The following is a 27,510-nucleotide window of genomic DNA, read 5'->3' as shown; positions in this document are numbered from 1 at the left end:
CCTGAGAGCAAAATGATCTCAACAATGGAGAACTCTTCTATGATGTTTACCAGTTGCAAAAATAAAGGGAAACCTCACCAAAATGGTGTTGAGAGGCCAGAAGGGGGAGCTCTCATGCAGGACCACTCAAGGTCAATTTCAGGAAGAATTGTCAATTACAGGCCCCAACAGAATCATCAACAGGAAAAAAGCATCAATTACAGGCACCAATAAGAAAAAATGTACATCACATCTTTTATAAGAAATTGACTAACCCAGGAACTCAGTCAGTGAGAAACTGTTATCACCCTGAATGCTCACTTTTCTCCAATGGATTTTCCTTCAAAATAATGCCTCCCAACTTCCTTCTTTTTCTCTACAAAATAATGTTCCTCTCCCCACAACTTTTTTTTGTTGTTGTTGTTGAACCTGCCTATGGTTTTTGCTGTAGCTTACTTGCCCTGAGTTGCAATTCTCTGCTATTCCCCAACAAACCCATTTTTGCTGGTAAAATAACTTATATTTTTAAGGTCAACAGAGGTGCCAGGTTTGTGTTCTCAAAACAGCTCTACAAGGCCTATGTGATTTTCTCCCATTTCACAGCTGAAGCACAGAGCCTGGGGGAAGCTGATTTGTGCAGCCAAGCTGCCCACTGAATGATGAGCAGAGCTCATTTCAACTTGACCAGACCTTTCAGCTATCTCAGAATTGCCAAACTGTAGCACCCTTGCCATTTGGGGCCAGATTGTTCTTTGTGATGTGGAAGCTGTCCTGAACATGGCGGGACGTTTAGTAGCATCCCTGGCTTCAACTCACTAGAAGCCAGTAGTACCTCCTCTTTGTAACAATTAAAAATGTCTCCAGGTGTAATCAAGTGTCCATAGAGGGCAGAATCATCCCCCAGTTGAGAACCACTGTTCCAGCTGGTTACCCTGCTGTTATTGGGTTGACTGGTGGCCCTTAAAGAGATATATCAAAGTCCTAACCCCCCAGAACCAGTGACTGTAAGCATATGTGGAAAAAGGGTCTTCGCAGATGTAATTAAATTAAGGGTTTCAAGATGAGATCATCTTGGATTATCTAGGTAGGTCCTGACTCCAATGACATGTGTCCGTATAAGAGACAGAAGAGAGGACACAGACACAGGGTGAAGGCAATACGAACATGGAGGCAGAGATTGGAGCAGCGTGGCCACCAGTCAAGGACTGCCTGGAGACCCCAGAAGCCAGAAGAGGTAAGGAAGCATCCCTGGAACTTCCAGAGGGAAACTTTTATTTCTGACCTCTGGCTTCAGGAAGAACTGTGAAAGAATACACTTCTGTTATTTTAAGCTACCCACTTTCTGGTACTTTGTTATGCAACCCAGTAAACCAACACCCCTACTGTGGTGGGCACTCAAACATGGCTGGGAGAAATTGCTCACTCCCACATGGTGCTCATGTCCCCGGTGCTGTGATCTTCCCGTAATTTTATTTCAATGTATGCTTCATTTTTCTTGTTCTTCCAGAAATTTCTAATGGAAGTTCCAAGAACTCCCTTGGCTATGGCCTTCACAGCCCTGTGGTCATGTTACCCAGTCCAAACTCTCCGCTTGCTGCATGACAGATCAATAAATTGGAAGACGAGGTATTGGGGCAAGGAATAATGACTTTATTCAGAAAGCCAACAGATGAAGAAGATGGGGGGCTAATGTCCTAGAGAACCATCTCCCCCAAATCAGAATTCAGGCTCCTTTTATACTAAAAATGGGAGGGGGTGTGGTTGGTTGTTGCAAACTTCTTGGTATCGGAATCCTTTGTTCTTGCAGCTGTCCCCATAGATCAGGTCATAATGTTCCTGTAAACCTCCAACAAGACAAGTGTTATTCTCTGTTCTGCAACTTTTTATCTCTGTATGAATGGAAAAGTGTTACACCTTCACAGGTCAGAGCCTTGAGAATGGGTTACCCTGTATATTTCAGGCTATAGGCCGCATTCTTTTACAAAAAGTGCAGACCCAGCATGACTAAGCACCAGAAACAGAGCACACGGTTGGAGCTAAAGGAACAGATCTAATATGGAGTCAGATTTGTTCCTCCCTATTACAGTCACCTGGGGAAGGGAGACACCTATCAGTCTGTGCCTGTTCATTCTCCAGATGAGAAGCCCCTTTGTGCACAGCGTCCTGGGAGGTGGATGATAGCCCCCAGAGAGCAACCAAGGAGCAGAGGGGAGAGGTGACCCCACCCTGTGAAAGAGGCTCAGATCCTGGTTTGACCTTAAAACCTGAGTTCTGTCCCTCTGTCCCCTTATCCCAGCCTCAGTTGCCCCTTCTGTGAAATGGGGATAGGACTATTTTTTTATCAGTCATCCAGAATCCCTGGTGACAGTTATGTTTTGGAATTGGACACTTTTCAGATCTTAGGAAGGTAACTGAGGGTGAAAGCTACCATGTATTGCAAGATGTCCCTGGGGGTGTGGGAAAGCCCTTATGTAAAGGGATAAAGGCTAAAAAGGGATGATTGAATCACTGAAAACAGCCTGGCTTGGTGCTGGAGAAGTGGTCTGTCCACTGGAGTTCTGGCACTATCCTAAGAAAAAGTTGGGTTTCCAGAGCCTTCTGGATTTGGGGACTACTGAAGACCCAGAAGAGTATCTCCAGGAGCAGTGGGGAGAGGTGGAAGAGACTGTAACGTGCACTATTTAGTCAGGGCTCAGTAAACTTGGTAAAATGGAGGGAGGAGAGGGAAGAAAGGTGGAGGAGGGAGAAGGGGAGGAGAAGAAGAAAGAGGAAGAGGAAGAACCCGCAGGGGACAGGGGAGAGAGAAGGGGAAGGGAAGTGGTGGGGAGGAGGGAGGGGGGAGAGAGAGGGGGAAAGTGGAGGAGGAGTGGGTGGAGGAGGGGAGAGAAGTAGGGGAAAGGTGAGCAAAGGGGGAAGTGGAGGAAAGTGAGGAGGGGAGGGAGAAACTTGAAGGGGGATGAAGAATGGGGGAGAAGAAGGGAGGAAATGGGGGAAGTAGAAGGAATTAGGGCCAGAGGGAGAAGAGGGAAAAGTTTAAGGAAGATTGAAAGGGGAGGAGGAGGGGGAGGAAGGAGAGCAAGCTTTCAGCCGGCATCTATGAATGAATGAATCTCAACTCCAGCTAATGACAACTCCAGCCCTCAGTTTCTTTACCTGTAAAATGGGGGGGGGGGGATCACAACAGTGCTACCTGGCAGGATAAGAGTGCGGTGTTGTTACAGGGCATTGCTGACTCTGCTAACTCCTGGCTGAGAAAGTAGGGGACCAATGGCTGGCTCTGGGCCTGTCCTCTGGATCTGCCTCCTCGTCCCCATTTCACCCACCCTAGGCAGCCCGCAGCGACCAATGGGCAGCATCGAGGAAGGTGGGGGTGGGGGCAGTGAGCGCCTGCCCAGTCCTGTCCTCCAAATAGTGCTGGAAGCACGCCCTGGCCACCTCCCAAGGAGAGTGCTGAGAAGGTCGGCCAAGAATGGCAGAGAACAAGCAGGGGTGGGGTGGGCAGGGGGTGCAGAGGAGGGGGAGCTTGGAGAGGGGGATCCAAGGCAGAAGCCCACATGGGCACAAAGCCGTCAGAGCAGGTCCCAGGACTCTTCAGAAACAGAGGCCCCGAGGGGCCCACCTGCTCAGGCTAGGTGTGGCGTCCTGTGTCTTGGCCCGGCTGTCCCTGGCTGTCTACTGCCTGAGCTTCTGGGAGCCCGCGAGGGAGCAGCTAAAGACTGAGGGTGTGGTCTGTAAGTGGCTCCAGGTCAGCCAGGGAACAGGGTGGTGGGTAGCCAGGCCAGCACCGGCAGCGCCTGACCAGAGGAAGTCTTTGGGGTCTCTAGCTGAGCATTTAGGACCCTGGAATGCAAATAAAGGACTCTGTGGAGCTTCCTGTGGAAGGGTGGGGACCTGGTATGTGGATTTTATCCTCCCTGGGCTCCTGGGATGTTACAATGAGACTTAACTGACAAGATTTGGGGATATAGATTTGGGATTAGCTTGGTTCTTAAAGTACGTCTCTAAGACTGAGGTGAGGGTTAGATCTTTTGGGGCCCATAGCCTGTGAGTTTAGGACTCTCCGGGTCCCTGGAATGTGTTTAAAACTGAAGAGGCTTTGGGGATTGGATTTAGAACAAGATGGGGCAAGAATCCAGCACAGGTAGGCCCTGAGTGTGAACTGGGACTTCCTAGTCCCCCGGGGTAGGGATCTTGGTTGCAGTAATGCTAGGGAAGGTGCACCAAGGAGCGCCCGGGAGCCACGCCTCTGGAGAGGGATGCACGTGTTTTCTAATCGCCAGGCAGAGAGGGGAGGAGGGAGAGGGGGCGTGGTGAAATTTAGTTGTCATGGAGACAGCGGCTGTCTTCGCCAGAGCGTTCTAGCCCCTGCGTCTCGTTGGCCGTCGCTCTGACTAGGGGGCCTTCTCTATGTTCATGGCCTCCGGAACGGGGGCCTCGGCTATACGGCCGAAGGGCTCTAAGCCAGATCGGTCGGAGGAGAACCTTCTTGGTAGGGCAGGTGAGGCGGGGCCTAGGGTGCTAGGTGGACCAGAGTGAAGCCGGAGGGTTGTCGCTGGGCCAAAGCCTGAGGGCGGGGCCGGTGGCTGGGGTGGAACTTGGGCCTGGTAATGCGGGTTAGGCCCAGGACTTGGGGCGACACTTGAGTTCCTGGGGGCGGGGCCTGATCCAGAGTGGGCGGGGCGTGTGCTTGTGGGCGGGGCCATATGCCTAACCTAGGGGCTGAACATGTTTCAGAGAGGGCGAGGCTCTGGACTGGGAACTTATGTATATGGGCGGGACCGAGGGGGGGGGCCTAAACTGGGGGCGGGGCCAAATGAGTGGCGGATGCGGGTAGAGGTGGGATCTGGAGGAAAGCCCAGGACCAGAAAGCTGGATAGGCTTGAGGATAGGAAGTGGGGGTGGATCCAGGGAACCAAGGACAACAGCTTAGTCATAGCATGGGGGCAGGTCCTAGTCAACTGATTGGGAAGGGCCTGGGTCTGTGTTGGGGCCAAGGTGGGCACTAGGCTTGGCGGCCAAGTCGTTAGGGTGGAGCTTGGGCCCAGAGTATAGCCGCTAGGTCGAGGCACGGGGCAGGGCTTGACGGTGACTGACGGGATGGAAGAGCACTATCTTGGGGCGCGGCCTGTACTCGTGATTGGCAGAAAAGCCTGGGCCGGGTTAGGAGCAAGGCGGCCTGTGTCCGATTTGGGATGGGAAGGAGCCCTAGCCCGGGGGCGGAGTCTGTCCGAGACATGCCCAATACTAGACATGGGGCGGAGCCTGGCCCGAAGCGGGAGCGGAGCTTGTCCTGGGGGCGGGGCTGTTCTGTCCGTGGGGCGGGGCCTCGGCTGCCCGCGGCCTCAGCGCTCTCCGCCTCCCCAGGATGCGGACTCCGGGTGCAGGTTCGGCTTCCATGGCCTCGCTGGTGCTGCTATGGTTGCTCGGGCTGCCGTGGACCTGGAGCACAGCGGCGGCGCTCGGCGTGTACGTTGGCGGCGGCGGCTGGCGTTTCCTGCGCATCGTCTGCAAAACCGCGAGGCGGGACCTCTTGTGAGTGGAGCCCAGGCCTGGTCCCAGGGCTGGAGCGGGTCGGAGGCGGGCTGCACGTCCTGAGGGCGAACACTGGCGAGCTGCAAGGGCGGCTTGGGGATCCCTGAGGGCTTGGGGTGGGGAGAGATTTTGGTGACTGGGGGTGGGGTTTGGATTGGGGCGGGTCTAGGGGCGGGGCCGGGATCTGAAAGAGTGAGGGGTTGGGGCACTCTGAGGGTGCCTGCAGGGGACAGCTTGAGGGTTTCTGGAGGGAGTTGAGTAGTGGCTGCTTGGGTGACCTCAGGAAGCTGGAGGGCAACTTGGGGGTCTTTGGGCCGTGGGTAGGACTTCCAAAGAGCTGAGGCTGACTGGGAGGCCGTGCGTGATTCGGGGGTCTCAATGGGGCCTTGGTGACTGTGGGAGGACTCTAGGAGCTCTTCAAGGACTCCGGTAGGTCCCTAGGCGTTCTCAGGGGGCTTTCTCGGGAAAGATGAAAGGGTTACCTTGAAAGGGCTTTTTAGGGTCTTTGAAGAGTGTTTTGTCTCAAGGCCATTTATAGGTTTCTCTGTGTTCGGGGTGCCCTTCGAGAATTTGAGGTCTGGGTGTGACTTTGGAGGTTGTTCAGGGTCTCTGGAGAGGTTGCTGTGTATTCCAAGACTTGCTTAGGAGTCCCTGGTGACTGGGAGTCCCTGGGGAGGGGATTCTGGGGTTGTTTGCAGGCCTCCTGGGAAGGTCTCTGGGATGTCTCCGAGGAGCTTGCTCGAAGAAGTTGTTTGGGAGTCCTGGGGTGAAATAAGTTTCTGAGCATTCTCATCAGAGCACATCTCAGGAACAGCCTCCTTGTGGGAGCCCACGAGTACCTGCTGTGAATCTCCCAGGTTTGGTGCCCTCAGGAAGTTGGAGGGCTAACCCATTGTAAGGGTGAAGAAACGGAGGCTCCATGAGTGGCAGGATGGTGTGGAGCTGGGAAAAGTGCCACTGCAAATTGACTGGTTGGAACCTTCTAGAACCTGTCCTGTTCCTTCCATGCCCTGGCTCCTGCCCCTGCCCTTGGTCTTCGTACATGCAGGTCTGACTGTGTCTTCTGCTCAGACACCTTCCACGATCTCCATCCTCTGCAGTAGAAAAGACTCAGTCTCCAGCTGGGCACTTGAGCTCCTGCCAACCTATCCCCTGCCCTCTTGCCACTCCCCACCTCTGTAGGTTCACCTCTGTAGGTTCACCCCCGAATCAACTTGCCTTGTCAAGTTCAGGTTGCTACTTCTGTCTAGAACACACTGGGCCTCCTTATGCCTGGTGACGCCTTATGATGTTGCCTCCCTTGGGGACCCTTTGCTGAATTTTTCTGCTCAGAACCTCCCATGGCTTCTTGTTGCCCTTAGAGTCTAGACCACATGAGCTTTCTGACTGTATCCCCAACCTCCTTTCCTTTGTCACTTTTCCAGCTACAATGGCTTCCTTGCTGTTCTTAAACACACTCATATTTGTTCTGGCCCCAGGGCATTTGCACTTGCTTTCCCCTCTGCCCAGATCAGTCTTCCCCCGCTATTCATTTTCATCATGCCATGGCTTAGATGTCACCTTCTCAGACAGCCCTCCCCTGACCCTGTGTCTCTGTAGACCCTCCCACCTAGTTGCTCTCTGGGAGAATGGCCAACATTTACACAGTGCTCCTTCTGTATGCGGCACCATGCTAAGCCTGACTTCTTCAGGCCCTCTCAACAACCTGGTGAGGTGAGTACTCTCTGGTCTCATCTTACAGAGGAGCTGCAAACTAAGGCACAGCATGGTTTTGTGACTTGCCCAAGGTCACACAGCTGGCAAGTAGTAGGGGCAAGATTTGAACCCAGGCAGCATGGACCCAGAGCTTGACTTGTAACCATGAGCAGCACTTGTCATTTGTAATGATCTTATGTGTCTGCTTTTTTGCCTTTTACTTTTTGGGTCTCTTCTTCCCCCCTGCATTCCCCCTCCCCAAACTGTGAGCCCTGTGGGGACCCAGATAGAGATTGTGTTGGTCTTTGTGCCCCTGTGGCCCTGGTCTCCCATCAGGGTGGCACACAGCAGGAGGACGGGATATATCTTTTGGCTGGGAAGCCTTCCCTCCTTCCTTGGGCTTGCCCAGGCCCCAGCTCTGCTCCATGGGACAGGGGACATCTGTGTTCGCTCTGCCTCCCCCAGCACAGGGCAGGGGCTGGGTCCACTCCAAGTCCCCAACACAGAGCGTAACACGCTTTCTGTAGGAGGCAGCCTCAAAGATGGCCCACTTCCTGGTCTTCATGCCCTTGTACTTCCCTTTGAGTGTAGGCTGGACTTAGTGACTTATTTCTAAGAATAGAATACAGCAAATGTAATAGGATATTACTTCTGAGATTAGGTAATAAAAAAGACTGTGGCTTCCATCTTGGGTGCTCTCTTGGGTCACTGCCTTGGCAGAAGAACCCAGCTGCCATGATGTGAGACAGCTCTGTGGACAGTCTCACGTGAGTGAACTTGGAAGTGAATTCTCTCTTGGTGAAACTTTGAGATGACCACAGCCCCAGCCAACATCTTGATTACAGCCTCAAAAGAGACCCTGAGCCAGAACCACCTGGCTAAGCTGCTTCTGGATTCCTGACCCCCAGAAACTGTGAGATAGTAGATGTTTGCCGTTTCCAGTTGGTAATTTGAGGGATAATTTGTTACACAGCAATAGGTAACTAATGTGACTTGTATAGCACACCCCTCTCTGCCAATACCAGGCCTTGTTCTAATGCTCTCACAGTCCCGTAAGGAAGGAATGCTTATTAACCCCATCTTACACTTGGTGAACCAAAGCACAGAGAGGTGAGGTCATTTGCTCAATAACACACAGCCAGGCAGGGGCAGGGCTCCAGAGTCTGTGTTCTTAGCTGCTCTGTTGTACTGGGCTGGGGGCTGCATTTAGACCCTAGGATCAGAAAATATTTAAGCACCCCAAGCCAGTTCTTCCAACTTGTCCTTGTATTTACGTCATGACGTCTGATCACATTCAGCCTTGTTTGTTTCTTCCTGCCCTGGTTCCCTGGAGCTCAGGGTGAAAACAGGAGGGGGCAGAAGGAGCAGAGGGACAAGAAGAGGCCTCAGGAAGGGCCCAAAGGCAAACAGTGGCCTCTTTGTCCCCAGGGAGGGGGTGGTTTGTGCTGTTGCCAGGCAGGGCGGCCCAGGCCTGTGGCCGGAACTGAGCATTGGAGTCCACTGCCCCGGCCATGTGGGTGGACTCCAGAGAGGTTGGGGGCGAGGGCAGTTGGGACAGGGCATCAAGGCTGGGCCTGGCTAGGAATGTTCAAGTGATCTGAGCAAGACCAGCTGCAGCCTCAGTTTGTGTTTCTTGCTGTGTTGCCTGTGGGCAGAGAGCATCCTTGTGGGGGCCGTTTCCTGTGGTTCCCACCCTTGCTGGTGGCCCTCTCCCCGTGGCTTTGACACTAGTACCCCTTCATGGGGTTCTTGGGGTTCTCAATCCAGTTGACCCACAGGAAGCTCTTAGAGGAGAGCTGAGGAAACAGTAGGTGCTCAGACATGTTGATGCTGACTGCCATCAGCCGGCAGTGGACAGATGTTCCCAACATGTGCTGTCTCCTCCCACTCTCTGCTGCACTCACGTCTCTCCAGCCTGCTGGCCTTTGCTGTCCTTTAAATGTGCCAGTCTCCCTCCTGCTCCCAGGCCCTTGCACTCGTGGTGCCCTCCACCTGGAATACTTTCCCTTAAGCTTTACCCATGTCTGGCTCCTTCTCATCCTTCAAAACTTGGTGTAAACGTTGCTTCCTCAGACAAGGCTCCCCTGCCCAACCTTGGATAAAATCTGTCCTGGTTATGCCTGATCACATCATCCTGTTTCTTTCCTTCTTAGGAAATTTATCATAAAACTGTCACTGTTTTTGTTTGCTTTATTATTATTATTATTATTAACTTTCTCCCTCTCCCTATATTGTAAAGCTGTAGGGGTGGGACCACACCTACCTTGGTCACCTGTGCATCCCCATTCTTGTCATGATGTCCAGCATTTGGTGGCACTTTGTGGAGGTGTGCTGTCCTATCTATTTATCGTCAGTATGTCTGTCCCCTGCCCCCTGCCCCAGGCTCCCACTGATCTGACTTCTCATACCAGATCAGGTTCGCTTGTACACAGTAGGTGCTCACTGTTTAGGGGATGAACAAAGGAAACTGCCAGGAAGGGGCAGGATGCTGGGCTCCGGGTTCAGGGGCGTGAATATGATCATCCCACCTCTATTTACTGAGCACCTACTACGTGTCAAGCCACTGGTCGGTTTCAGGGTGTCACTTCCCTGGGCGCTCTCACCGGGTTGCTGCAGACAGAGGCTTTGATGAGGGGAACTCTCCAATTGGAGATGTTCACTGACAAGAACCCCTCCAGCCACTGAGATAAAGCAGGAACCCAGAGGGACGAGGTGGGTGGGAACCTACCCAGGACCCCTTGTCTTTCTCTTCACATCTGTCCCCATTTCTGGCCCCTAAACTGAGAGACTCTGCCCTGAGACCCTGCTCAATTGTGGCTGTCCTGCCCTTGCCAAGGATCTGGCCAGGGCTGGGGCAGCTGTTCCCTCTGGCTGCAGGGTTCAGGCCTGGCCTGGGAGCCCCAGATGCCTCTCTCCCTCCAAGTCTGTCCTGTGGGATTGTTTGTGGCAGGTTCACTGCACTCCAGGAGGGTGGGGCCTTGGGTGTGTCTCCTCCACAGCTGTCTCTCCAGGGTCTAGAAGGAAACAGAGGCCAAGTCCTGTCCACCCAGAGCAGGGAGAGACAGCCTAGGGGCAAATGGTAATGGGTAACCAAGTCAACTGCATATGGCATTTGAAGACCTTGAATCCATGTTAAAAAAACAAAGAGGGGGTGAGGGGGATGGAGAGGGTATAGCTCAGTGGTGGAGCGTATGCCTAACATGCACAAGGTCTTGGGCTCAATCCCCAGTATCTCTATATAAATGAATGAATGAATGAGTGAATGCATAAACCTAATTACCCCTCTCCAAAAAAAAAAAAAAAAACCCTTAAAACAAAGCAAGGGCTAGAGAAGGGAGGGAGTGATGCAGCAACATGTAGGGCAACATGAGCCAAGACCTTATGGAGGTCGGGGAGGAGCCATGTGGATGTTGGGAGAAGGTAGTCCAGGCAGAGGGCACAGCCTGTGCAAAGGCCCAGAGGCAGAAGCATGCCGGGTGTATTCAAGGAACAGTGAGGAGGCATGAGTGAGTGAGTGAGTGAAAGGGAATGTTTGGGGAGGAGGGAAAAGGGGAGGGAGTGGAGGAAGATGGAGGAGAAGGAGGGTCTGTCTCCATCACTGCTGGGTCTTGCCCAGCATGGGCTCGGCCTGGCACATAGTAGGTTCTCACTATTTGGGGGATAAATAAAGCGTCTGTGCCCCTGCGCTGGCTGCTCGAGAGGGAAGGCACACCAGGTTTTGTGTTCAGGCAGGAACACAGTTATCTGGCCTCTGTTTACTGAGCACCCATTACGCTCTAGTCTCCTTGGCCAGTGCGGATGTAACTTCCCTGGACGCTCACAACCCTGGAGGGCATGGACTCGTGACTGGGTGGCTTCACACAGGGGTTTTAAAGGGGGTACATAGCCGGGCAGGGAGGGCTCTTGAGGTGGACAAGAGAACATTCCCTGAGCCCAGCCAGTGCCCAACCCAGTCTGGCCCCATTTGGGGGAATCTACACTGTGATGGGGAGCAGTGGGCACAGTGCAGGGGCCGAGCCCTGTAAGACTTCCTAGGGGAGGTGGTGAGGATGCCGGGAGGAGCCCAGTTATGTGTAGGGTTGTGCACAGCTCAGTGTGCTGGAAGGTGGCATGTGTTTGGGTGCTACAGTTGAGCCAGGTCACAAAGGCCTGGTCCCTCCCCAGGGTAAGCAGGAAGGGCCTTCCAGGGACTCCCAGGGTAAGCAGTCTGAGACCCAAGCAGGAAGAGCCATAAATCTCATCAGAACCCTGACTCCTGGTTTTAAAAAACTGCAGATGCAGGTGATTGTGTGGACCCCATCCATCCTCTCTCTAACAGACCACCCTCCCACCACCCACCCAGGACCTTGTCTTCCTCCGTTCCCAGGCCCATTCCCACACCAGGGCCTTTGCACTGGCCGTGCCCCTGGCGTTACACCCAAGGCTACTCCTTTTCACCTTTGAGAGACCTGCTCAGACTTCACCCACCTGCCTCTCTCCAGGGCCGCCACCGCCCCCATTCTGTCCCATGTCACTCTGACTGCATCACCCATCATGGCCTTGTCATCATCCAGCACTTTTCTCATGCTCATTCATGTATGTGGAGGGGGGTTGCTCCCCTGGGAAGACTGAGCTTCTGGTCATCTCTGAGCTAGGAATAGTGCCCAGCATGCAGTAGGTGCTGGTACAAAAAAACCCCAAAACACCCACACACATACAAAAACTGAAAAATAAAGCCAATTAAATCTTCCAATTAAAATACAAATGAAGTTGATTAAATCTTCAAATTGGAAAAGAAAAAAAAACCAGTAGGCCTGGTACACATCAGCTGCCTGCATGAATGAAGGAGGGAGGGAATGAATGAATGAGTATCAGTGCTGAGATCTGCTATGGACCAGTTGAGTCCATGGGTGTGAGGAAGCTATTGCAGGGAATCGAGGACACACAGAGGAAGCAGCAGGGGTGAAAAGGATGGATTTGATAACTGATTTGATGCTAAAGCTGGTGGGACACAGTAGCAAGATGTAGCCTAAAAAGGGGGTGGAGTTGAGATGACCTGTATCTGTCAGGGCAGAGAAAGCTGCTGTAACAAACAGGCCCCCAGCTTATCAGTGGCTGAACCCAGCTCTAGGTTACCTCTCACAGCCAGGGGCTCAGAGTGGCAGGGAAGGGAGCCAGATAAAGCCAGGAGACCACTTGCTTCTTGAGCTCCCACACTGAGAAATTCTGGATTTCTTGGTTCTGTGCTATAAAGCAAGCAAGTCCATTTCTCACTCATCTGACAGCCTGGCATCAGTGGTGGCTGCTCATCTCCAGGTGGTCATTCAGTGACCTGGCTCCATCTACTGGGGTTCAGCTTTCCCCAGGGGCTCCTTTCCCCTCGTATCTATTAGCAAGAAGGGCCAGGGGAGCAGGGCCTCGTGCTAGTCCGTCTTTGGGCCCCACCTGGGGCAGAGGCAGCTCCTCCCCTGGGTGGAGGCAAATGTGCTAGATGGCTCAGCCCTCCGTGCCTAGTGCCATTGAGTGACTTGGGAGTGGACGGACCCCAGGGCCTGGTAGGGGCAGGCGGAGCACAAAGAGTCCACGGTGGAGGCAGTGAGGGGGCAGCATGGTGCCCTTGGGACGTCCCAGGAGGGAGAAAGGAAAGACTGGGCTCCAGCTCCCTCAGGGTCACCGAACAAATTGTGGTGGAGGAGGACAGGGTGACTCTGATTGACACTGCGTGGCCTGGCCAGTTTTGCGAATCTACCTACTTCTGGGCTGGTTCGTAAATGGTTCTTTGCCCTCAGTTCCCCGAGAGAGCCAGCAACCCAAGGGTCCTCACTGAATCCTCACCACCTTTGGGGGTACAGGGACTTTTAACTCTGCTTTCTCCTCATGGGGATGCTGAGGTTTGGGGAGGTCTCCTGGAGGCTGGGCAGGGCACCTAGTAACACTGTCCCTTCGTCTCCACCCCCAGCGGCCTCTCTGTGCTGATCCGTGTGCGCCTGGAGCTGCGGCGACACCAGCGTGCCCACCACACCATCCCGCAAATCTTCCAGGCGGTGGCCCGGCAGCAGCCCGAGCACCTGGCACTGGTGGATGCGGGCAGCGGTGTGTGCTGGACCTTTGCACAGCTGGATACCTACTCTAACGCTGTGGCCAACCTCTTCTGCCAGCTGGGCTTCACGCCGGGCGACGTGGTGGCCCTCTTCCTGGAGGGCCGGCCAGAGTTCGTGGGGCTGTGGCTGGGCCTGGCCAAGGCGGGTGTGGAGGCCGCGCTGCTTAATGTTAACCTGCGGCGGGAGCCCCTGGCCTTCTGTCTGGGCACCTCAGGCGCCAAGGCCCTGGTCTTCGGAGTGGAGCTGGCAGCAGGTGAGGCTGGGTGTGGGCATCATTTCGGGGGTAGGGGGGATCTGGGGCTGCCCTGGGTGGGGAGATGGTGCCTCTAGGGCCTTGAGAGGGGGCCTGTCCATCCTTGACCGTGACATATATTTCGGGCCGCAGCGGTGGCCGAGGTGAGCGGACAGCTGGGCAAGAGTCTGGTCAAATTCTGTTCTGGAGACTTGGGGCCTGAGGGCATGTTGCCGGACACCCAGCTTCTGGACCCACTGTTGAAAGAGGCCTCCACAGCCCCCCTGGCACAGCCCCCTGGCAAGGGCATGGATGGTGAGTGCAGGTGGGATCCCCCTGCCGATGCCCACCCTGTCCCCTTGTCCCTCCCACCCATCCCAGCCTCCAGTCCCCAACACCTGCGTCTCTCTCAGATCGACTCTTCTACATCTACACGTCGGGGACCACGGGGCTGCCCAAGGCTGCCATCGTTGTGCACAGCAGGTGAGGGGCCCGTGGGCATCGCCCTCAGCGCTGAGTGACTCCAGGTTGTCTCTACAGCCGAATCCCCCCAACCCCAGCTCCTGTTGGGGTCTCGTGGGCATCTTCATCCCAACCCGCTAAAACCCACAGCCCATCACAAGACACAATGCTGCCCTCTGCCTCTCCTTGACCTCCTCCTTCCCCAGCTCCTGCCCCCAACAACTCTCCTTTCCTCCACTGGCATAAGAGGGTTTAAAATCCTAAATCAGACCTCTGGTGCCAAACCTCCCTGTCCCCACCTTGGCCCTCAGAATAAAAGCCACAATCACGTTGTGCGGCAACTGCTACTTCTCTGATGCTCACTCGCTTCTCGGCCCCTCACACTTGCTCAAACCTACCCAGCTCCTTCTGGCCTCAAGGCCTTTGCATGTGCTCTGCCCTCTATCCGGGTGCCCTTCCCTAGCTCTCCCCACAGTTGCCTCCCGCCAGGTCTCAGCTCATGTGTCACCTCCCCAGACAGGACACTTCAGCCTCCCTGGCTGGGTCCCCTGCAGCCTCTCTCTGTCCCTTTGCCCTATTTTATCGCTCGTGGCACCTAACACCATGGACAGTTATTTTCATATTTGTTGCATGTTCTTTTTCCACGGTTCTGTAAGGCCCCTGTGACCTGGGCTGGCTCTGCCTGGGTCCCTGCAGTGTCCCCGGCACCCAGCACACTCCCCCTACTCCCGTGCTTTTTCTGAGAGGTAGGTCCCAGCCCCTGCACTCCCTGCGCCCTGCAGGTACTACCGCATCGCGGCATTTGGCCACCACGCCTACAGCATGCAGGCGTCAGACGTCCTCTACGACTGTCTGCCCCTGTACCACTCTGCAGGTACTGTGGGGCAACTTGGGTGGTGGAGTGGGCGGGGGACTGGGTACTGGGGACCCCTCACCGAGTCTACTCTCTGCAGGGAACATAATGGGCGTGGGTCAGTGTCTCATCTATGGGCTAACTGTGGTCCTCCGCAAGAAGTTTTCAGCCAGCCGCTTCTGGGATGACTGCGTCAAGTACAACTGCACGGTCAGGCCCCGCCCCCTCTCGCACCTGCCCCCACCATCATGGCGCTAAATGGCTGCCTTCCAGGGACGTGGGAGCCGGGGAGGGGGGGCGGCTGCGGGAAGTCAGGCTTCGTGCTCTATATCCAGCCCGAGGCTAAACCTTCAACATATAAACTCATTGGATCCTCATAACTGCGAGCATCATCACACTCATTTTGCAGGTGGGGAAACTGAGGCTTCTAAGGCAGCTGGGATTGGATGCAGACTGGACTGCCTGAGCTCCTTAAGGCACTGCCTTCCCCATGCCCTGTGCCGCAAAGGTCTTCCCTGCTGCTGGCCATAGGGGAATGGGTACAGTCACTGTCCTGGGCTGATTAAGGCCACAAAGCCCAGGGCTTCCAGGCGGGGTAAGCACGAGGCAGAGGTGGAGGGCATCTGCTCTCTTTAGAGCAGCCTTGGGGGAGAGGGGTAAGACAATTCCCTCTTCCCTCTGCAGTGAGAAGAAACCAGTCCCGGGGGTTCTGTGCTGTGATGAGGGTGGAAATACAAGTGTCAGTACCTTCCTCCAGGAGGAAGAAGGGGTGAGGAGGGGAGAGAAGGGGTGAGGAGGGGAGAGAAGGGGGTGTGTCCAGGGACTGGCAAACTGGCAGGTGCTGACCCCACCTTGAACAGGTGGGGCTCAGAGAGGTTCAGCCACTTGCCTGGATCACACACAGCTAGGCAGGATGGAGGCTCTGGTCTGGTCATCCTGGAGGACCCCCAGGGTGATGACTATGCCCAGCTCTGCTGTTGAGGATTTTGCCTTCTGCTTCTGGGGGTGGCAGGGGAAGAGTCTTAGGGAAAGTTACTAATCTGAATCTTGAAATATAAAACTGTCCATTTTATTAACTTAACTATTGAGAGTTGCAAGTATACATAAATGTGGACAGAAAAGTTTAGGGGATTCCCAGGTACCCATCACTTGGCCCCAGAGGCCGTCAAATACCCAGTTCTGCCCCCTCCACTCCCACCCACATCCCTCCTCCTGGGTTGTTGTGAAGCAGCCCCAGACAGCAGCCTGTTTCCTGCATAGATGTTTCAGTAAAACTTTTGAAAGATGAGGACTATTTTTGTATTGAGGGGAAATTCACATAAGATTAGCCATTTCAAAGTGGACAGTTTGGTGGCATTTAGTACATTCACAGCACTGTGCAGCCAACACCTGTGTCTAGTTCCAGAACATTCCATCGCCCCAAAAGGAAACCCTGTCCCCATTGGCAGTCACTCCTCATTCCCCCTCCCCCAGCATCTGGCTTCTCTGGATAAATCTGCTTTCTGTCTCTATGGATTTGCCTATTCTGGACATTTCTTATAAATGGGATCTCTGTGTGGCCTTCTGTGTTTGATGAGGGCTGTTTTTAAAACAAAAGATCTGAAAGCAGGGTCTCAAAGAGATATTTGTACATCCACATGTCCATCGACACATGAATGGATAAGCAAAATGTGGTCCATCCATACAATGGAATATTATTCAGCCTTGAAAAGGAAGGAAATTCTGACACCTGTTACAACATGGATGAACATTGAGGATATTAGTTAAATGAAATAAGCCAATCAAAAAAAGGCAAATACAGCATGATTCTACTTATCTTAGGTTCTTACAGTAGCCAAAATCATAGACAGAAAGTAGGCTGGTGGTTGCTAGGGGTTGGAGGAGGGGAGAATGGAGAGTTAGTGTTTGTTGGGTAGAGAGTTTCAGATTTATAAGATGAAAAGAGTTGTGGGGATGGATGGTGGTGATGGCTGCTCAACAATGTGAATGTATTTAATACCACTGAACTGTACACTAAAGATGGCTAAGATGGGGGGAGGAGGGTATAGCTCAGCGGTAGAGTGTGTGGAGTGTCAGGAAGATTAAACAGATGAGCTCCAGGCTTGGTGGGTAGTGAGTGCTCAGTACACTTATAGTCATCAGGTATTTATCAAGTCCTGGTCAAGAGATACCTCTCAGCCGTGGTGACTTTTGATGTGAGACCTGAGGACCCTGATGCATCTGAGGGGAGAGTGCTCTAGGCAGAGGGCACAGTATGTGCAAAGGCTCTGCAGAGGAGACCTATGTGGCAGAGACGAGTGAGAGTCGAAGGGAGAGGAGGCGGTGAGGGCAGTGGGGCCAGACAGAGTTGATCACAGGCAGAATTTTGTACTTCATTTTGTGTGTGAGAGAGGAGTTGTGAGTAACGATTGCCATGGTGGTTAATTCTGAACATGTAACATTTCTTACAGACTGTGGAGCCAGGGGGCCCAGATTCAAATCACATTTTACCATGTTATCAGCCTTGGTGGTTACTTACTGTCTGTGAGCCTCAGTTTCTCCATCTATGAAATGGGAAGGATAATCATTCAGAAGCTGACCTGGAAATGAAGTCTCAAGGGCACCTGGGGTAACCAGGAGATGATCCTGGGGGGGTGAAGCCACAAGACAGGGAGGGAAGGAACTCCTTAGGGGGGTCGGCCAGTGAGCAGGTGACTCCATGGGCAACTGGGGCTGGGTCCTCGCTGTGACTTCAGAGAGGCAGTGAAGAGCATGTGCTTGAGAGTGGTCCCACCCCAGGGTCGGTCGAGGCTGTGGGCAGCCTGATCTGAGATGGTTGGGGCTCTGGAGGACAGTAATGGCTCTGGGCTGTGGAGTGTCAACACTGAGGCTCATTTTCCTGCCTGCCTGCGCCACACGTGGTGTTCCCAGGAAGTAGCACAGGGGATAGAGGGACCTTGGAGGGGCCTGGGGGAGCGACGCATCCACTCAGAAGGCGTGTCAGGGACTGAGGGAGTGGATAGGTGTAAATGGCCTGGGCTGTTTCCTTGCTATCCTCACCCTTAAGGCCATTTTGGTCCTAGCGGCCAGGTTGGAGAGGGGAGGTTTCTGGGTCTGGGAGTCTTGGGCCCTCTGCAGCCTCCACCACAAGCAGGTTCCCCTCTGGCCCAGCGCAGGCGCCCACCGCTCACTCCCCACCCCCAGGTGGTCCAGTACATTGGGGAGATCTGCCGCTACCTGCTGAAGCAGCCAGTGCGTGAGGCAGAAGGGCGGCACCATGTGCGCCTGGCGGTGGGCAACGGACTGCGGCCAGCCATCTGGGAGGAGTTTACGGAGCGCTTCGGCGTGCGTCAGATTGGCGAGTTCTATGGGGCCACGGAATGTAACTGCAGCATCGCCAATGTGGACGGGAAGGTGGGTGCATGCGGGGCCACCCAGGCGGGTCTCAGGGTTCAGGGATTGCTGCCACCTCTGCCTTGTTGGCCCATGTTCCCACAGAACAGCCTGGATTGTGGCAGAAGCTTGGCCAGGGGACCTTCCTCTGGGCGTGCACAGTCACAAGTTCACAGAGTGGCTGTGTGCTCTGGGCAAGTGCCTCAGCCTTTCTGAGGCTCAGTTTTTAGCAGTGGAGGTGGCAGGGGAGAGCAGGGGCCTGGGGGGGATCCAGGGCCAGGAATGGGGTGCTGATCTCCGACTAGGCAAGTCACTCAGGCTCCTTGGGTCTTGGTTTCCTTATCAGTAAATGGGAATACCAGCTCATTACGTTTGTTCTAATCACCCAACATCATAAGCTCAGCACAGCACCCTCCCCCATGCGGTAGGTTCTCTGCAAACAGATGCTTTTATGATTAGCAATGATTATTTCCATTCTGCCCTTGCAGGACCCTCCTGCTCCCTAGTCAGGTCCTTCTCACTCACAGCCAGGAACAGAAAATGAGAAGTAGAATAAAGCAAGTGCCCTTGGGGCAAGGATTCTTTTCTGTCTCTCACTGCTGGGTCCCCAGCACCTGAGAAAAAGGCACAGGCCCCACCATGCACATCTGCTTGAATGAACAGCCCAGGAGGACACTCCAGCTGTGCTAGCACAGGTCGCTGCTGTAACAAACATACCCAGCTGCCTTCAGCAGCACAGATTCATTAGACAGGCATTTCTGCCCGTAGAACTGAGCCAGGCAAGGTGACATGCAGTGGGCAGCAGGCAGAAGCTCTGCCAGTGTCCCCCAAGTTGGCTACTTCCTGCCAGCATGGAGAGTTTTAAGGACCAGGAAGTGGCAGCCTGCCAGTAAGTCTCTTCACACAACCGCAAGGGAGGCTGGAAAAGTGCGAAAGGGGTGTGAGTTCTGGGAGGATGCTGCACATAATACTCTCCTCTTTCAGATCGGCCAGGGTGACAGAGTTGGGGTGACACTAGGGGTCACTAGTGCTAATTCCAGGCCCTGGGGCAGGAGAGGCAAGGTATCTGGGGCAAGGACACTGTGTCACCCGGATCTCCTTGCTGACTGGGTTTGCCCCATCCCAGGTTGGCTCCTGTGGCTTCAACAGCCGCATCCTGCCCCATGTGTACCCCATCCGGCTGGTGAAGGTCAATGAGGACACCATGGAACTACTGCGGGATGCCCAGGGTCTCTGCATCCCATGCCAGACCGGTGAGCGGGGTCCCACCCAGTCCCCTGGGGAGCTGGGGCCCCCACCTTCTGCCTGCCCAGCGCAGCCTGAGTGCTGCCTCCTCCCCAGGGGAGCCCGGCCTCCTCGTGGGCCAGATCAACCAGCAGGACCCGCTGCGTCGCTTTGATGGCTACATCAGCGAGAGCGCCACCAACAAGAAGATCGCCCACAGCGTTTTCCACAAGGGTGACAGTGCCTACCTCTCAGGTGTGCAGACCCGACCCTGGGGACTGGCTATGGGGACGGCTAGTCGCCATCTTACCTTACCCCTTCCTCTCTGCCAGGTGACGTGTTGGTGATGGATGAACTGGGCTACATGTACTTCCGGGACCGCAGCGGGGACACCTTCCGCTGGCGTGGGGAGAATGTCTCTACCACTGAGGTGGAAGGCGTGCTGAGTCGTCTGCTGGGCCAGACAGATGTGGCCGTGTATGGGGTGGCTGTGCCAGGCAAGCCAGGGCTGTGGGGGTGGTCCAAGGGTACGACAGCCCCAGAGGAGCCCAACCAGGAGGAGCTTGGAGGCACAGGTGCCCTTGTAGGCAGGACCTAAGGCAGTGCACAACCTGGGCAACTGCATATGGCAGCCTGGGTGGGAGCCAAGATCTGGAATTACTCCTTATGTCTGATGTTGGGCCTCGGTTTTCTCATCCAGAAAATGGGATCACGAAATCCGCTGTGGCTCAGGGCTGCAGGGAGTGCTGCAGGAGCTCAACAAAATGTTCACTGCTTTGGCGAGCATTAGTCCAGGTGGAAGGGACTGGAGACAGGAGGCCAGAGACCACCATTGGAGGGTGTATCTGGTCCCAGTGACAGGTGGTGTTCTCAGCCTGACCTCTGTCTCCAGGAGTAGAGGGCAAAGCAGGCATGGCGGCCATCGCAGATCCCCATGGCCAGCTGAGCCCCAATGCGCTGTACCAGGAGCTGCAGAAAGTGCTGGCCCCCTACGCCAGGCCGATGTTCCTGCGCCTCCTGCCCCAGGTGGACACCACAGGTGCGGCCCCCTGCCTCTCTGTCCTCCCGTGTGTCTGTGGATTCCTCAACTATTTACTTATTTGTCCTGGTTCAGCCCCTGTGCCCAGTCTGACATAATGGTTCTTGGCCAGCCAGCCCTGTGGGCTCAGACGGGGCCCTTCTCTTGTTTCATTTACGTACTTATCTCTTTCCACCCCTCACTCCTGCTCCCACTGGGCATTCTACAATGTTTGGTGCATTTCTTCATTTTCTGCCTTTTTCTGATGAGTAGGAAATTTGAGCAAATCATCTCATAGCTCTGAGGTTTCCTCTTCTGTAAATCACCTGCTCATATATTTCACTCATCTTTGTCTTGCCTCACTCTTCCTTTGTGATTTACGGGAGTTCCCCATAAGAGTCTAGATGTTCATTCCTTAGCAGTTGCCGACATTCTAAATCTCATCTGTTTTTTTGGTGAGGAGGTAATTAGGTTGGTTGGTTGGTTGGTTGGTTTTAATGGAGGTGCTGGGGATTGAACTCAGGACCTCGTGCCTTGTGCATGCTAAGCACACACTCCATCATTCAGTCATACTATACCCCCCTCTAAATCTCATCTATTTTGGAGTCCAACTATTAACTTGGTCCACAGTGCCCTTTGTTGAAAAAGAAGCCCCTACTTTAAAAAAATTTTTTTAACAATTTTTTTAACCTTTATATATTTATTTATTTTTAGTGGGGAGGTAATTAGGTTTATTTACTTATTTTGGGTGGAGCTACTGGGGATTGAGCCCAGGACCTTGTGCATGTTAAGCATACGCTCTACCACTGAGCTGTACACTCCCATAAATCCCTAGTTTTAATACAAACTTAACCCCCTTCCCTTTTTTAATCTTATCGTTTGTGCTTTTGAAGTTGTATTTGTTTTAAACCTTCCCAACTCTAGAGCATACAGGTATTTCTCCCTTGATTTCTTTTTTTTTTTTTTCTACTAACCCTAACCCTTAGCCTGTCTTTCACAAAACCCTGCTTTAATTGTCCAGGGCAGGGAGTGCATGCTTTTTCTTAAAGAACCAGACAATAAATATTTTCCGTTTTTCGGGGACACAGCCTCTGCAGCAATAATTCAGTTCTGCAGCTGTGATGCAAAAACAGCCGTGAACAGTGTGTACCTGGAGGGGTGGGGCTTCTGATAGTGGGCGGGATTTGGCCCCTGGGCCGGGACACAGACCTGTAAGTTGCTGACTCCTGAACTACTGCGTGACAGACCCAGCCCTGCCACCTTCTTGGTCTTTTGGGGTGTGGACACGTGACCAGGCAGGGTGTACACAAGAGTTTCAGGCCATGATGAGGGTGGTCAGGGAGGCCTCCAAAGAACAAGGGGAAGTCAGGCAGACAAAATGGGGAAGAAGATTCCTGGTGGAGGGTATGGCTGATCAGAGGCCTAAAGGTGGAGAGGATGATGAGTTGAGGGGAGCACCTGGAAACCTCCTGACAAGTCCCCACCCTACCCCTACCCCAACAGGCACCTTCAAGATTCAGAAGACGCGGCTGCAGCGGGAGGGCTTCGACCCATGCCAGACCTCAGACCGGCTCTTCTTCCTGGACCTAAAGCAGGGTCACTACCTGCCTCTGGATCAGGGTGTCTACACCCGCATCTGCTCGGGTGCCTTCGCCCTCTGACGTTCCTCCTCTGCCCGCCAGAGACTCCATGCCAGGCCCAGCAAGGGAGGCTGGCTTGAGCCAGACAGCCCTGCCCTGTCCTGGGGCAGAGAATCTAGATCCAAGGAGGAGCCTGTGTCTCCTGCCTTCACCCACCTCTCCCCTTCCCGGGGCCCCGCCTGCCTTTCATCAGGCTCCTGTGTCTGTGTGTGTGTCTCTTCTCCCTGCTTCCTGGCTTCCCCACTGTTCCCGACTATCCTCCCCTTTCTCCTCCATTTCTCCTCCTCTCTTCTCCCTTGCCCTTTCCTGCCAAAAGCAGAACAGACATTTCCTATGCAGTGGGGCCTCTCCACTTTGTCTCAGCTGTGCCTTAATGAGCCCCACCCAGTCTAGGCCTCCCTAGGCAGCTGGATTCCAGGACGTTGTAGCCCTGTGTGAGCTCCAGGCAGGCCCTGCACCTCCTTGCTGAACTAACGAGCTGGGAGGCGGTCTGTCTGGCCAACCCGGGGGCAGGGGGCCCTCAGCAAGGGACCTCTAGGTCAGCAGGAAATCTCCCCCCAGGCCGGGCCAATTGCACTGCCTATCCCTGGTGGGTCTCCCTTGCCTTGCCTGCTTTGCCTGATGCCCCAGAAACTTCCAGAACTGACTTCCAGAACAGAAACTCCTACCCAGATGTCCCTATTCAGGCCATCTCCATAGAGCTCCTCCCGGAGGGGCCCTGAAGATGGCTCTGGGTGGCTGCTTGGCCCACTGCTCAGATGCTCACCCCGGTGGAGGCCTCTTGGGGCCCTGCTGGGTGTGGCTGCTGCTGGGAGTGGCATCAGCTGGGTTGGGGGATGTCTCCAGTCAGGGGTGGCATCTGAGATAGCCTCTTGGGCCTGAGGAGTTCCAGCCTGTTGAATGTCTCTGCTGGTCTTGCTAGTGACAGCTTGGACCCTGTGTTGGTGACATCCTGAGACAACGCTGCCAGGACAACTCAAACATCGCCATTGGCTTTGGTGGTGACTCTTCCCAGACACCCACTGTTGATGCCAGCAACCCAGACTGTCCCTCTGTCTCTCCCTGTAGCAGCACCATCCGGCCCTTAGAACAGCAAGGCCAGTAACAAGTGACCCCGTGCTGTTTCACATGGGCCTTTCCAAGCACCAAGGTATTGCTTCCTAGTTAAGTTTAAGAAATAAACCTTCAGAGTGTCTGGTGCCTGGTGGGGGCTCAGTCACACACCGTTTGTCCCCATGTGGCTTAGAGCCTTTTCTGGGCTTTAGAAAGCAGAACCCTCACCGGGGAACACACAGTCGCCAGACATGAGCAAAACACGCTTGTCTTTTTTTTTTTTATTTTATTTTTTAAAATAGTTCCTGTGGCCTGTTCTCCCACCGGCGAGGCCCCAGGGGTCTGGGGACAGGGGGCACATTGTTGGTGTTTCACCACCTCCCTGCAGTCTCTGGGGCCTCACATTGCCCTGTGCTAGCCTCAGTGGTCCCAGGAGACTGCCAGCCGATCTGCCTGTGGGTTCTGTCAGGTGCACAGGTTGGCCCAGGACAGAGGGTGTGTCCTGGTATGTCTGGCTGCCCCAGGAAGGGTGCTGCTCAGTGTGCAGGGCCAGCAGGTGTGGCCATAGCTCTGGGTGAGAGCCCACTGGGCCTGCGAGTATCGCCATCTTAGCTGGATTTTAAACCTGGGACATTGAGCTCCAGAGTGTATACTCTCAGCCCCCAACTTCTGCTGTCCCCCCTCCAGAATTACAATGTCTTTCTCATCTTGTCTCCACTTCAGAGACTGAGGAAGAAAGTCTTAAGATGATGGAGTATTTGCTGGGTGGGGGTACCCAGGGGACAACCTTTGGCCAGCTCAAAGATGGATCATTGATGGATGGGGCTGGTCCTTGAATGTCCACAGTGCAAGAGAGGGATGCAAGGTATAGCCTTCGAGAAGCCCAGTGAGGATGAGAGAAGGATCTGTTGCCACTGGGAATGGAGCATTGGTGGTGTGTTGATAAGCAAGTGCATTCTGGGTAACATCCCTTTAGATACCCTGACCACCTCCAAAGGTGTCATTATGGTCCCTGTTGTCCAGCTGAAGAAACTGAGGCTTAAGGAAGGGAATGAAGTCTTTGTCAGGGGCTCTTGATGAGAAAGTGGTCCAGTGGGGACCTTTCTCATTGCAAAGCCTGCAACTCTAGCTGCAGCGTAAGAAGTTCCCTCCAAATTGGCAAGAAAATCATCCTGATGACTCTTAGGATCAGGCTCTGTTTTGCTTTTTAAAATGAATTAACATTTTATTAGGGCAGTTTTAGGTTTACAGAAAAGTAAGCAGAAAGTACAGAGATTTTCCATATACCCTCGCACCCCTGCACCACTATTTCCCCTATAATTAACATCTGGCATTAGTGTGCGACATTTTTTTATACTTGAGCTAATTTTGAAACATTAACACAAGCCCACAGTTTACATTAGGATTCACTCTGTGTTGTACATTCTGTGGGTTTCAACAAATGCGTAAGACATACATCCACTGTTAACAGTGTCACAAAGAATCAGATGGGCTGCTTTCACTGAGCAAGATGCATTTGAGGGTCCTCTGTGCTGTCTTGTGACTTGAGAGCTCTGTATTTTTTATGCCTAATAAAAAGCTCTGTGACTTGCCCCAGGGACCCTCGGTAAATCAGGAAGAAAGCTGGGATCGGAAGGTCCTCTGCCCCAAACCTTTCCTTTTTGGAGGGACCCTGGAAGGATACACAGAGAGGTGACGTCTGTACTTGCGATGGGGGAAGAGAAACCCCAGCTTGGTGTCAGCAAGTGTGCTGTGAGAGGCAGGGGCTGAGCGGTTTGTGATGGACGACGCAGGAGAAACAGCTGCCCAGGAGGGCATATGGAGGAGGGAGAGTTGGAGCTACAAGAGCTTCCCACGAACAGGTGGCTGCAGGCTGGGTCCCTGCCCCACACCTTTCAAGGGTCTCCATCACTCTGGGGAAGTTTTCAGGCTCTTTGGCTAGCACTGCCATCCTGCAGGCTCTTTTCCTTGCACCACGGATGGTCGTTTCCAGTCTGTCTGGCTTCCATGCTTTGCTCCTGCTGTCTCTTGTGCTCGAACCACTGTTCTGCCTTCCTGTGCCTGGCCAACTCCAACTGATTTATTGCTTGATTGAGCTATTATTCATATATCATAAAATTCACCCTTTAAAATTGTGCAATTCAGCGACTTTCATTATACCCACAAGGTTATGCAACCATCCCACCTGTCTAGTTCAGAACAGAAACCTTATGTTCATTAGAAATCACTCCCCATGCCCTGCTCCCTAGCCTCTGGCAACTACCTTCTGTCTCTACAGATGTACCTGTTGTAGACATTTGCTAGAAGTGGAATCATATAATACGTGGACTTTGGGTGTCTGGTTTCTTTCACTCACATGTTTTTAAGATTCATCCAGGTTGTAGTTCATTCCTTTTTATGGCCAAATAGTATTCCATTGTATGGATAGACTACATTTTGTTTAACCATTCACCAGTTGATGGGCACTGAGTTACTTCCAATGTTGGAATGAGTAATGCTGCTGTGAACATTCATGTAATTAGGTTTATTTACTTATTTTTAATGGAGGTACTGGGGATTGAACCCAGGACCTTGTGCATGCTAAGCACTCACACTACACTGAGCTATACCCCACTCCCCTAAACATTTATGTAAAAGGTTTTGTGTATGTCCATCCTTAATTCTCTTAGGCATAATCTTAGGTGTGGAAATGCTAGGTCACACAGTAGCTCTATGTTTAATCTTTTGAGGAACTGCCAGACTGTTTTCCAAAGTGACTGCACCATTTTATATTCACACCAGCAGTAGTATGTAAGTTCCAATTTCCCACATCCTCGTCAGCACCTCTTACTTTCTTTTTAATTATAGTCATTTTAGTGGGTGTAAAGTGTTACTTCATTGTAGGTTTTCTTTAACTTAAAAAATTCATTTTATATGTTTATGCATTTATTTTTAGCTCATTGTACTTTTGATTTGCATTTCCTTTTCATGTGCTTATTGGCCATTTGTATATCTTCTTTGGAGAAATCTATTCAGATCATTTGCCCTTTTTAAAATTGGGTTGGCTTTTTTTTAAACAAATTTAAAAAATTGCAGGTGTGGGGGGAGTAATTAGGTTTGTTTGTTTGTTTGTTTGTTTGTTTATTTATTTATTTATGTTTAATGGAGGTACTGGGGATTGAACCCAGGGCCTTGTGCTTGCTAAGCACCTGCTCTACCACTGAGCTATACCCTCTCCCTCCCTGGGTTGTCTTTTTATTGAGCTGTCAGCATTCTTAATATATTCTGTATACTAAACCCTTATGAGGTATATGATTTGCAAAGTTCTCCCACTCTGTGGGTTGTCTTTTCACTTTCTTGGTGGTACCCTTTGAAACACAAAAGTTTTTCACCTTGAAGTCCCGTTTATTTACTTGTCTTTATTGCTCATGCTTTTGGTGTCATTGCCTAAACCAAGGTCATAAAGATTTACCCATTTGTTTCCTTCTAAGAGTTTTTTAGTTTTAGCTCCGACGTTTAGGTCGATCCATTTTAATTTTTGTATATGGTGTGAAGTGGGGATCTGTATCAGTTTTCTAGTGCTGCTGTAACAAATCACCACAAACTAAGCGGCTTAAAATAACACCAACTAGCTTACAGATCTGAAGGTGAGAAGTCAGAAATGGATCTTACTTGGCTAAAATCAAGGTTTGGCAGGACTGCATTCCTTACAGAGCTTCTCAGAGAATCCATTTCCTTGCCTTTTCCAGCATTTAGATACTGCCCACATTCCTTGGCTCACAGCCTCTTCCTCCCTCTTCAAAGCCAGCAACAGTGGGCTGAGTCTTTTTCATGGCATGATTTCTCTGGTTCTCCTTCTTCTGCCTCCTCCTTCCATTTTTAGTGACCCTTGTGATTACATTGGGCTCACCCAGGAAACTCTTTTAAGGACAGCTGATTAGCAACCTAATTCCACCTGCAACCTTAATTCCCCCTTGCCAAGTAACCTAAAATATTCACAGGTTTTGGAAATGAGGGTATGGACACCTTTTTGGGGGGCCCCTCATTCTGCCTATTACAGGGTTCAATTTCCTTCTTTTGCATATGACTGTCTAGTTGTCCCAGCACCATTTATTGAAAAGACTATCCTTTTCCCATTGAATGGTCCTGGCACACTTGTTGAAGATCCATTGACTATAGACCTATGGTTTGTTGTTGTTTTCATCTCAGTTCTATTCCATTGATACATATGTCTATCCTTATGCCAGTACCAGAGTGTTTGATTACTGAAGCTTTGTAGTAAGTTTGAAATCAAGACGTGTGAGTCCTCCAATTTTGTTCTTTTCAAGATTGGTTTGGCTATTTGGGGGCCTCTTGCAATTCCACATGAATTTGAGGATCAGCTTGTCAAT

General features: G+C 52.7%; 1 protein-coding gene across 4 annotated transcripts; it reads left to right on the top strand.

Annotated features, from left to right (window-relative positions):
• The first annotated feature begins 3,515 nt into the window (after positions 1 to 3,515).
• SLC27A1 (solute carrier family 27 member 1) lies at positions 3,516 to 26,060 on the top strand. Of its 4 annotated transcripts, none has more exons than XM_032465311.1 (13): positions 3,516 to 3,710; positions 5,344 to 5,511; positions 13,145 to 13,539; positions 13,672 to 13,833; positions 13,932 to 14,001; positions 14,763 to 14,854; positions 14,934 to 15,043; positions 18,017 to 18,226; positions 19,332 to 19,458; positions 19,547 to 19,684; positions 19,762 to 19,926; positions 20,322 to 20,468; positions 21,951 to 26,060. In XM_032465311.1, the coding sequence occupies exons 2-13, from the start codon at positions 5,345 to 5,347 to the stop codon at positions 22,106 to 22,108; spliced, it is 1,941 nt and encodes a 646-aa protein (XP_032321202.1). In that variant the 5' UTR covers positions 3,516 to 3,710; position 5,344; the 3' UTR covers positions 22,109 to 26,060. The 4 variants fall into 4 exon arrangements, with proteins under 4 accessions (XP_032321202.1, XP_032321203.1, XP_032321204.1 ...); XM_032465312.1 differs by having other exon boundaries at positions 3,516 to 3,724; XM_032465313.1 differs by lacking the exon at positions 3,516 to 3,710 and adding an exon at positions 3,788 to 3,873.
• Positions 26,061 to 27,510: the final 1,450 nt, after the last annotated feature.

The sequence above is a fragment of the Camelus ferus genome, chromosome 22, assembly GCF_009834535.1.
Source record: "Camelus ferus isolate YT-003-E chromosome 22, BCGSAC_Cfer_1.0, whole genome shotgun sequence".
In the NCBI taxonomy this organism is placed as follows: Eukaryota; Metazoa; Chordata; class Mammalia; order Artiodactyla; family Camelidae; genus Camelus; species Camelus ferus.
This window is presented reverse-complemented; position numbering and strand designations above follow the sequence as displayed.

Coding starts and splice junctions, on each gene's coding strand:
- SLC27A1 (XM_032465311.1), top strand. CDS start 5,345: ATGCGGACTCCGGGTGCAGGTTCGGCTTCCATGGCCTCGCTGGTGCTG. Junction 13,834..13,931: donor CCCTGGCAAGGGCATGGATG/GTGAGTGCAGGT, acceptor CGTCTCTCTCAG/ATCGACTCTTCTACATCTAC. Junction 19,459..19,546: donor CTGCATCCCATGCCAGACCG/GTGAGCGGGGTC, acceptor CCTCCTCCCCAG/GGGAGCCCGGCCTCCTCGTG.